Genomic DNA, 11,248 nt, shown 5'->3' on the forward strand with positions numbered 1-11,248 from the left:
TCGAGAGAGGCTTTCGGGTGAATAAAAATTTACACTCTGGATCGCTTCCAATTTGCTCCCGGAGCATCGAGTTGGTCCTTTTTTTTTGTTTCGTGATCCCGAATACGTGGGACGTTAATTTGATGTGGCCTCCTCGATGAAAAAAAAAAAAAAAAAAAAAAGAAATTAATTTGTACCACGGGTCGTCAAAGTATTTACAGGCCAACGCCAATGGGAGATGATAAAGTATGTACAGAGAAACCAAAAAGTTGGGCACATCTGCCTCGAATCCACTGGTTTACCGAAAATACATCCTTATTTTTTCAAATACAGTCCAAGGTGTTTTTGTGTGCCTATATGTACAGGGGCACTCGATTGAAAACATCGGGGGCCCCAGCAGGGGCTCTGTCATTTCGTGCATGCGCATATCATACACTCCGCACTGGTCCAAAGTCCCTTTTTTTTTTTTTTTTCCATTCACCCTCCCCCCTGTCCCGGACCGGAGTAATTCGGTATCGATATGTCATTTTTCGCACTTTGTTTTTTTTTTTTACCGATCTATATTGTACAAGCATTGTTTAGATAAAGAGGAAAAGGGTGCGCAATGAGGTGTGCGCGCACTTTGATGTTAATAGACCCCCCGATTAAGGGCAGCGAGTGTCAATGTACGTCGTAAATTATTGTTTTTCATCCATCGCTAGTCGAGAGTAGTTTAAATAAAAAAATAATCCGGACGTTTGAGCAAAAAAAGAAAAAAAAAAAAAAAAAAAAAAAAAGGTTAAACCAATTAAACTCGTACCCGAACGAAGGAAAAAAAGATACACAGAGTTCGGAAGAATCAGAGGTAGCAGGTGCAACGGCGCGTGTTTACAGACACCTAAAAAGTGTACCTACACCCATCGTGTTTATGGGGCGCGAAAGCCTCGCTCGCGTGCTTTTATTGAAATTTACGTCCATGCCCCTCTTCTGGCTACACACACGCACGCGCTTTTATAGGCTCGTTTTGCGGTATAGGTATATACCGTACACGCGTAGGTACACGCTGGAAAGAAAAAAAAAAGAAAAAAAAAAAAAGTAGGTACTCCCCGCAGGGGTATTTACGACTGCGTTCGGTGCGTCTTGTCCTACATGTACACACATGCGTGTACACTTCAAAGTCATAGCTCGATTGTTCTTTTTGCAAGATACACTCGATACCACGCCACGGAGAATCAATTTCTTTCTCCCCCCCATCCGCATGTATGATTCCGAAAGAGAGAGAGAAAAAAAAAAAAAAACATTCGAGAATCCTCGCGGATTCCCTGTGGTACCCACACTTTCCTGAAATCCCCCAAGGTTTCTGCACCGGGTCGACCAACGAGCGCCGATTAAGCTGTAAAACGAAACCTCTTTTCTTCCGTAGAAATGTACATGATTTTTTTTTTTTTTTTTTTTTTCTCCCAGCATGTGTCGGGTTCGCGGGGGCCTCATTAGAATTTTAAATGCCGTCCTTAGGCGCGGACTTTGACGAGGGAAAGCCTCGAATCTCGTTACGGACTTTTGAAGATGACGGCGAAATGACGTTAATTGAGCTACTTAATGGCCCGGCGGGCGAATTCATAAATTGAATTTGAAAAGGGGGGAGGAGCAGGTAACTCGATGAGGGCGCTAATCCCAGTGACACGGGAGAACTTGGAAAAAAAAAAAAAACTGACGCATCTGGATCGATGGTGATTAAAATTTTCTCGCTACGGCGAATCAATTCGAAATTCCCTCCCCTCCCCCGCCGAGCGATTCTCGCTAAACAAAAGAGCCTTCGCATATATATATACGTGCCGCCGAGGAAAAAAGTAATTACGTTAAAACTTTCACGGTTGCACGGGCACACGCGCAATGGTTTTTAGAGGCGAGAAAGCGCCGCGAGATTTGACGAAGGCGAGAGAAGAAGGAGAAAAAAAAAAAAAAAGATTCGAGGGTGCCGGGTCGCGCACCCCCGAGCTTCGCCCTTACACCGAACCCCCTTCGCTTGAAAAAAAAAAAAAAAAAAAAGTAGATAGAAAGAGAGAGAGTAGGAAGCCCGTAACGATTTTTTTTTTCACGAGACTACCCCCTCAGCGCTGGGAGATTCTTTCTTCGTGTAGATTATACATGTACGTGTAATGTGTTCTACAATGAGCACGCTCCTTTTTTTTTTGTTCCAAGCGGGCGAACGGCAGTCGCGCTAATTGCGTTTTTAAGCTGAAATTACTGCCAGGGAGAGAGAGAGAGAAAATTGCACACGAGCACTGTACTGGGTGAGCATATAATAGATTGTGTTTTTTGCCCTGGGAATTAGTTACGCTGCCAAATGGCTTTTTGCCTTTTTTTTTCTCCTCCTCGTCCCTTTGCCGCCGTTTCGGCGATTCTCGTCCTTGAAAAACGAGGAAAAAAAAAAAAAGAAAAAACCATTGGTTGACAACTACTCGGTGTTACTCGTGCGTGAGAAAATACGCTCAAAGTCATACATAAGGAACGGCACTGAGCTATCGAACAAGTGTAGTAGGTACTTGTATAGATTCTTGCTTCGATCTCCGATGACGAAAATCACGTTTGAGATGAAAACTAACTTTAAAAAAAGGTTCTATAATATTCCCTGAATCTCCAGATATAACAACAATGCAAAAGAGGTGTCAAACACACCCCCTTCCTCTACTCGAGTTGGCAGACACGGCTCGGGCATTGTAGGCACATGCCATTCAACAATACCACCGTTATAAATATAGTTGGCGATAAAAACTATATACCAAGTGTACGAGCCGTACTACATAATATATCGCATTCAAAGTAGGTAAGCATGGGTATAGGTATAATATACATAAGACCCTGCATGCACCGATATGTGCATTAATGTCCCTCTCTCTCTCTCTCTCCGTTTCGCACTTCACTTTCTTTGAGAAAGAGCTTTTTACAGCGGCACAGCTTGCGAGCGAATAACAAACATGGGAGGAATACACGTACAAATATCTTATTTCTCTTTCTTCCAGGGGGTCGTTGAAGCGAGTCGCGCTCGGTTTACTGCAGCGGGCGAAATGAAGGATTTCAATCAGAAGCGGAGGTGGAGATGGGTAATACCCGATATATATATATTACATGTGGATATTCCGAAACGCGAGTAGTCAGTGTTGCACACGCGCGAGAGCATTTAATTTCACGAGGATGATTCGCAAGTTGTGGCTCAGACGAGGGCGATTGGTGCCCGCGAAGAGGCCGCCCCCTCGCGCTCTTCCATTATCTCTCTCTCTCGAGGAAAAGGAGCTTCCTTCTTCCCTCCTCCTCCTCCTCCTCCTGCCCCTGCTTTGTAAAGTTGGAAGGAAAGAAACAAGAAAAATCTCGCAAGTAATTATAAGAAACGCGACCGGTGAAAAATGCCAAGGGTGGTAATGAACGAGTGGGTGCGGGAGGATCTCCATTTTGGGTGGTGTGTCCCGATGTTGTTCTTGAGCCCTTGCATAACTTTCGTTGGCTGAGAGGGAGAAGCCCGAAGGGAGGCAGAACCTCACAACGATCACTCATTTATTGCCCGCAATGTCTCGGATTGTTTGCACGGAAATGGCACACCTATTATACTTACACGTTCAAACACTCGCATACAGAGATTACAAATCATTGTTAATCATGGGTAGTTCCAATAATATTATCAATGTTAAGGTATTGCGAAGCGGGGCGAAATCATTTTTTGTCTGTCACATAATTATTATCATGGGGGTTAACTCTTGCAGGTGTGTGAGTTGGTATTATAATTTAAGTTAAAAAAAAAAAAAAAAAAAAGAAATCTTACTCCTGTACTAGTGTCTTTTTTTACATCATCATTCGAAGTGAGGTATGATTTTTGGTCCTACATTTTGTAAAAGTACGCAATTTTGTTTTACGGAGAATTAAATAAATGTCGGTCCAACCTGCGCATTCGTGTATAAATAAATTACCCCAAGTAGGTATACACCCGTAAGTGCATTGAGTCAACGTTCACCCCATCCACGTGCCATATGCGGCAACGCTTCCAAAGCAATATTCTCAAAGACACCATTATGAATCGTGATGAAAGGGAAAAACAGAAAATTTTTCCCATACAGCAACAAATGAAACTCGAGTACGGGTGAGCGTGTAAATCAATAATGAATCGAAAAAGCGCATCTACGGAAGCCACCCACGATCCGATCGCCATACGCTACGTCGGATAAAAATAAACGGCAAAAGATCAGAGACGCACGAGAACACTTGTCCACACGCGAGGCCAAAAAAAATATACCCAATGCGTACAGAAAAACCCAGGGCCGCTGCCACCAAAGGGACCCGAGGAAGCGAAAAAAAAAGGGGGCGGGGGAGCAAAGTCCTTCGGGACGCGGAAAAGCTACTCACACACACACACGCGCGAGCGGCAAAAAGAAACTACAGGCATCGGTCTCTCCTTTCTCGTCCGCGAACCCCTTTTTTTTCCGTCCCTCGGAAGAGACAGTTCCAGGGGGGGTGGTATCTGCGCGCAGCATCGGGGCCGTAGGGTTGAGCGAAAGGATTCTCGTACCCTATTTTTTTTTTTCCCTTCGGCCACGGGGCGCGCAGGCGGAAAGGGTACGGTGTGCCGTTGGAGAGAAAAAGAAATCGCTGGGGGTGAAGCTGACACACGCGGTGTGTATATCGTGTGGGTGAGTCAACGCGCCTGGGGTCGCCCCCCAACCCACCCCCCCTTTTTTTTATCTACAGGGATTTAAGCGAGAGTCCGGTCTCGCGCCCCTTGGATGCTATTTCTTCTCTCTCTCTCTGCTCTTCTTTAATATCCGAGAGAGACCCTTGGGCTGGCTTTTCGCTTCCTTCTATTTTTCTTTTTCTTTTTTTTTTATGCTACGACCACACGCGCACGACCGAAATTTCAGGGTAGTAGGTGCGGTACGCAGTCTTCAACCCTTGTACGATCTCGTTTGGACCATCTCGAACTGCGATTGTCTTGAGGGACGCGAGCTTTCCTTGTTTTTCTCCCCCTTCCATTTTTTCTTCTTTTTAATTTGTTGGGGATTACTCGGGGGGTGGCTTTCTTTTAGATTTGTTTTTTTTTTTTTTTTTCTAAGCCTATGGTACGGCTGTTTTGTTCGTGACATAAATGATGTACAAAAAAAAAAGTGATTTGTTTACCAGTGATTAATTCGAACATTTTTACAAGTATGTATATTGGCCGAAACCTCTTGAAAAAACAATGCTCTCCCGGCGCCTAATAAAATGCTAGCAAGTACTGCACACCGATGATTGAAAAAAAAGAAAAGCTCGACACTGGCCAAAAAGTAGGAAGAAAAAAAAAAAAAAAAAATGCTCGAGTCACTGTTCCGCGCGCACTCGGCTAATTTAACGAAATTAAACTCGAGGAAGTACGAGAGGATGATAAGAGTAGTCATCCTACAGGGATCCTCCTCGCCTTTTGCTCGTCTCGTGAAACAAACAAGAAAAAAAAAAAAAATATCTATGCAAATTGAAAATATCCGCAGCGTCAGCTTACCTCCCTCTTGCCGGGCGCGCAGCTTCCATTTCACCCCCATCCTATTTTTTCCCTACAACTCTCCTGTATATATGGTGTACAACAGCCCTGTGGACGCTAATACTGCACAGATGAATAAGAAAAAAAAAAAAAAAAGAGCCGAGGGTGAGACTGACTGACTGCCTTCGAAGACTCCTGGGCGAGCGCGTGGGTGAGACCGAGAGAGGAAAAAAAAAATTATTCATGAGATGCGCGTGGCTCACGGAAAAAAAAAAAAAAAAGAAAGGGCGAGAGAGAGAAATGACGTCCAGGGGTAAGTACGGTCGGAGGAATTAGGGGAAGGGTTGCCGATGGCTCTCGGGGAGAAAAAAAAAAAATTGCCTCTGGAAGCACCACTGCTGCAGACTCTGGGTACCCGCCTGCGTGTTCTGTATCTGTAAGTGCGTGTACTGGGGGGTGGATTGGAGAAGATGTGTCGTCTATTTTTTTTCTTCTTTTTCTTCTTTGGGAGTAGGGTCGCGCGCTCTTCCTTGTGTGCTGATGCAGATACTCTCTGAAATTGATGTTCCGGCTGCTAATTTAATTTATTTTTCTAATTACTTTTCTTGACAGGTTGGTAGTTTCTTATTTGACGCTCTGGAAGTGCCTTGTACGTATTATCACTGCAGCTGTGCACGAGTAGTTTAATTTTTACGTTAAACAAAAGTTGAAGTTTATGGAGTATACATTTTTGTTGCAGTTGTACAGCTCACACAATAAACGTCTACCTTAAAGTTGTTTATTTGTAATGCCCACAAATTCGTATGAAATGCGTAAAAAGTGTTAAAAAACTAATTTTCTCGCTGCAACCACATTACAGCTCACCATGTCGAGGGTTGATGAAAACGGTAGATTTTATGATACAACTCTTTAAAATTATTTACCAACTTAATGAAAATAAAATCAATATTTGATACATCTATATTTTCCAATTAAAAAGCTTGACTACTCTATTTTAACAATACAGCTTAATAGTTTTACAATCGACGATGCAGCTTGCAGAGTCCCATTCACACAGACTTGTTCGAGCGCAAAAAGTGTAGGTAGGTACCGAGGTGCGGTTGCGGCCAATACTTATATAGAGTTGATACGTGGCCTTTGGAAAAGCCGCGATTAGAGTCGGAACGGCACCTCGTGTTTTCGTTCATTGTCTACTGAAATGGAAAGGCTGAAATGTCGAGAGCCGGACAGGGCTTTTCCAACTTTAAAATGAAAAAACTCTTCTTCTCTCCCTTGTCGTCGGCTTCGATTATTTGTTTGTCAGTTCTGAAATCGATCGCGATATGCAGTGAACTCTGCGCGCGGTCGTTGTTTCGTGGCTTGAATTTTCCACATTATTTTCGAATTTTTTGGAAGTAAGATGTCCAGTACGTGTAAATTTAATTATGTTTATTCCTTTTTCATTCAATAAACGGAAATGACGCCGATAAATTTTTTTACGCGATAAAAAAATACAGTCAGTATAGTTGGCATTTGATACTCATTTATTTACAAAATTTCGTTTTTCACTTTTTTATAAACATGTTTGACTCTTTGTCAATTGTGGAAAAAATACAAGTATAAATGCAAACTGTTATATCATGAAAGTATAGGTAAAGCTTGTAAGTATTATACGGTAAACACAACAAAAAAGTTTTTTTTATGGAGCTCAATATTTGATTAATCTTAATAGTTTTGAAAAATAAATAATATTCACATGGAATATTTTTAAATACAAGTAAACTGTTGAAAACATTGAGCCACTAAAAACATTACACTAATATTCACACTTCACAGTTTCAAGCAGATATTTTATATCATACACATTGTCAATATCAAACATGTGAGCTATCATTTATCATGCACCATTTTGCGAACTGGCAAGGTACTCGTTGTACCTTTTTTCTTGAGCTTGTTGCAACTTCTGCAACTTCTTCATCTGACCTTTACTAATTTCCTTACCTTCAATATCGTGTGTAGGAAGACCCTAAAAATATATTATTCTCTGTCAGTTTATTAAATACAAACTATTAAAAACAATCCAGAAAAAATATTACATTTTCATCAAACTGGGAGTACTTGTCCTTCTCCAGCTTGAACATTTCTTTGGGTGGAACCTTCTTTTGCTGCTCCTTTGCTGCCGCAGCTTCGGCTGCCTCGGCCTTTTTCCTCTCCTTTTCAGCTGCCTTGTCAGCCTCGAGCTGTTTCTTTAGCTCGCGCTCTTTCAACAGCTCTTCCTTACTAACCAGTTTCACGCGACATCCCGAATCGTCATCCTCGAGCCGAACTCCAACATTAGGCAGGGCATCGTCGCGCAACCTGTCGCATTCTTTTAAAATATCTGTGGCTTTCAGCGTTTTCGCGAGCTCTCGTACTTTCTCTCTGAACTTTGAGAGGATTTCGAGGTAAGGCATTACCGTTTCTTCCACCTGTTTATGATAAGTATGCATTATTACTCTGTTAATGGCAACAATGTTGCTATTGGTAATGAATTTCAACAACTTACGTTAACATTTTGAGATTCGCTTTCAAGTGGGAAACCAATAGAATCGTGGGTCTTAATGGCTCCAAAAATAGTGAACAACCTTGTTATGTAAACTGCAATATCCCGGAGCAGTAGAGTATTGGGATTTTGGCAGTCTTTTACGTAGATATTGCAACTAGTAACTAATTCCCTAACTTTTTCTAATACTGTTCTTGTATCGATATTATCTGCAACACAAATCAAACATTACTATTCTGGGGCATTTCAATACATATGGCAACAAAGTTTCCTTCTTAAAAAAAAAAAAAAAAAAAAAAAAAAAAAAAAAAAAAAAAAAAAAAAAAAAAAAAAAAAAAACATACCGCATAAAGCATTGTGGATATCGTCTTTGGCAGTGTAAAACTTATTGTTAAGGTAAAGTTCACGCTCGCCCCACTTCTCGAAAATATCAAGACTGTTGCCATCACTGCCAACGTTCCTTATTTTACACTTAACGTTCAAAAAGAATTCGTTCAAGAATTTTTCATACTGCACCGCCATATCCATGGTAGCATCACTGTAATCCAACGTATCTTTCCACGAGTGAAGTAAAAACGCGAGTCTCAATTGCCTGGCGGTATTTTTCTTCAAGGCTTCTTTAATGGTGATAAAGTTTTTCAAAGATTTTGACATCTTGCATCCAGAGATCGTCAAGTGTCCCGAGTGAAGGAAATACCTGACCCAGTGAGAATTGTTAAAGTATGCTTCAGCCTGAGCAAGCTCGTTATCGTGATGTGGAAACTTGAGATCCACACCACCGGTGTGAATGTCGAGGCTTTCGCCACATATGGCTGAAGCCATTACAGAGCATTCAATGTGCCATCCAGGCCGGCCTTTGCCCCAGGGTGAGTCCCACCAGGGCTCACCAGCCTTTGAGCTCTTCCATAAAGCAAAGTCTGTGGGGGACCGTTTTTCTGACAGTCTTTCGGCAGATACACTCAAATCGCCTTTGAAAACAAAACTTTTTGTTTAATAACTTTGAAATACAATGCAGTTAAATAAATACTGTAAATAAGAGGTTTGGCTTGCCTTCACCCTCCTGCAATGATGAGGTATCACCATAAGCTTCTGGTACCAGCTTGGCATAGTAATGCTTTTCACTTTTATCAAAAGCTTTCACATCAAAGTACACAGATCCATTACTTTCGTAGGCAAGGCCATTGGTAATAATTTTTTCAATGAAAGAAACAATTTCTGGTACATATTCACTGACCCTAGTTAGTACACTGGGTCTTAAAATCTAAACAAATTATTTTATTTTATGAATGAAACAGTTCGTGCACCACAAATATTCTATCATCACGCTTATCAGTAAGTCATACTTTTGTAAAGTACTTACATTTAAGGCATCCATATCTTTATGGTAGTCATTTTCAAAAAACTGCGACAACTTACTAAAAATAGAATGTTCACTGATTTCATCGCCCTTTTTTCTGTCAAGCCAATCTGAGAATGGATCTTTAGATTCATACAACAAAGCCTGCAATAATTTTAAAACAAGAATAAAACACCAATGAAACCAATGAGTCTTGTCTCATCTTGGATCAAACAAATGTAAAAAATCCCACCTCTTTGGATTTGTTGATTTCTTCACTATTATTCGATTTCACAGCAGCCTCGAGTTTTTCAATCGAACTCCTAACTCTCCCCAACATCTTTTCATACATGTTCTTCTTGTCGGGATCATTTGTATTTTTTACTGTATCCTCAAAAGTTTGCATGACACACTTGGCATCACTCAGTAATTTATCCACACTTTGATTTTCCTTGACATAACACTCATAGAGATGATTCTGTCTAGCTCTTTTGATGATCTTGTCATCGATGTCAGTTATGTTCATGACATATAGTACATCATAGTTAAAGTAATCCGACAAGACCCTCCTCAAAATATCAAAAGAAATGTATGTTCTGAAATAACAAAAGAATTCCTTGAACACCTACTTGCTATCTTATACAAACGTAAAAGCACTGCACCGATTTGATTCGGCACCTACAGAAACGAGCAAACACACTGTTTACAATGCAACTAAAACAGAAAACACTTATCTCTGAGAAAAATTCACGCAAACACCTACAGATCAAATACCCTCTAAAACAATGAATCATAGCATACACAATACGCAAGCAAAATAATAATTTGAAGCTGACGCAACCTTGACGCATTGTGAGATCTTAAGGATGATTAGATACATTAGCTACGCCACAAACAAAGCAACACAAGGGAATTCCACGTATACTTGACAAGTTTTAGGAAAATCAAAGAAAAACAATAACTTACCTCGCGTGACCCATATGGGAGGCATCGTAGACGGTAGGCCCACAGCTATACCAAAGAACGCGATTGCGATGCTGGGGAACGAATTCTTCCTTCTGGCGGGTGAGGCTGTTGTACAGCTTGAGCGAAGGGCCGTCCTTCCTTTCCGGAGGACTCCAGGAAGGCTGGACGCGTTTCGCCATACTTGATCAAGCCGATTTTGTTCTGAAATTAACATAGGAATTCAAACAGAGACTATTATGCTAGTGGATAACGAGATAAACCGAAATATTGGTCCATTGGCACATCCTTACCTTATACTTGGAGTCTGGAGGTTATCTCGGCGAGTACTCACACAATATTCGAGATCGAGCGAGAAACTTTTTGTTTTTCTTTATTTTCAGATCTACAGGGTTAAAAATACGGTGACGCGATAGAATTTTATAGAATTCCGTAATAAAAGATGTTCAACTGCATATCAACATCCATCCACACGTGTGGGCAACTGGGCACTGCATATATATTTCTCGTTTAGTGACGGCTGCTTCTCCCCTCCACTTTTTCCACGTGTGTGTGTGATGCGTGCGCATGTTGGGATTCCCAATTGAATTGCCCACTTGTTGCGCGCGCGATTTTTGAAAATAATAAATACAAAGAAAAAATTAGTTTTGTATGATTACTAGTCTTGAATTAAATGCAACTGCTTTTAGTTTTTATCATAAGTTTTTTTCTTCTTGCAAGTTCCATTTACTCATTTGGCACGAATGAGTAGGATTAAATGAGACAGTCATGTGTCATTGGTATTTCGTAATATTTATTGCTGTTGATTGAGTAAATAACGATTTCGTAACGTTGATGCGATGTCGCGATATCTGGAATTAAAAATTGTACGTATAAGTATGTGTAAAAAAAAAGATCGAGAAAAATAAACAATAACTGATGATATTTGACGAATTTCGAAAAATTACTGTGATTTTATTTTCATTGCTGT

The 11,248-nt window shown here is 40.9% G+C and overlaps 1 protein-coding gene across 1 annotated transcript; it reads right to left on the reverse strand.

Moving 5' to 3' along the window:
• Positions 1–7,073: 7,073 nt before the first annotated feature.
• CysRS (cysteine--tRNA ligase, cytoplasmic) lies at positions 7,074–10,652 on the reverse strand. The gene is made up of 9 exons (XM_014363418.2): positions 10,572–10,652; positions 10,282–10,482; positions 9,569–9,911; positions 9,340–9,480; positions 9,030–9,240; positions 8,324–8,947; positions 7,983–8,188; positions 7,534–7,905; positions 7,074–7,463 (listed from the first exon to the last, which is right to left on the reverse strand). The coding sequence occupies exons 2-9, from the start codon at positions 10,458–10,460 to the stop codon at positions 7,335–7,337; spliced, it is 2,205 nt and encodes a 734-aa protein (XP_014218904.2). The 5' UTR covers positions 10,461–10,482; positions 10,572–10,652; the 3' UTR covers positions 7,074–7,334.
• Positions 10,653–11,248: the final 596 nt, after the last annotated feature.

The sequence above is a fragment of the Copidosoma floridanum genome, unplaced genomic scaffold, assembly GCF_036245765.1.
Source record: "Copidosoma floridanum isolate Cflo_tuat_1 unplaced genomic scaffold, Cflo_Japanese_pri ptg000006l, whole genome shotgun sequence".
Taxonomy (NCBI): domain Eukaryota; kingdom Metazoa; phylum Arthropoda; class Insecta; order Hymenoptera; family Encyrtidae; genus Copidosoma; species Copidosoma floridanum.

Excerpts from the sequence above, each read along its gene's own strand:
- CysRS (XM_014363418.2), bottom strand. The coding sequence starts at position 10,460 with ATGGCGAAACGCGTCCAGCCTTCCTGGAGTCCTCCGGAAAGGAAGGAC. Across the intron at positions 9,912-10,281 it reads TCCCATATGGGTCACGCGAG|AACATACATTTCTTTTGATA; the intron begins GTAAGTTATTGT and ends TTGTTATTTCAG. Across the intron at positions 9,241-9,339 it reads AAGATATGGATGCCTTAAAT|ATTTTAAGACCCAGTGTACT; the intron begins GTAAGTACTTTA and ends TAATTTGTTTAG.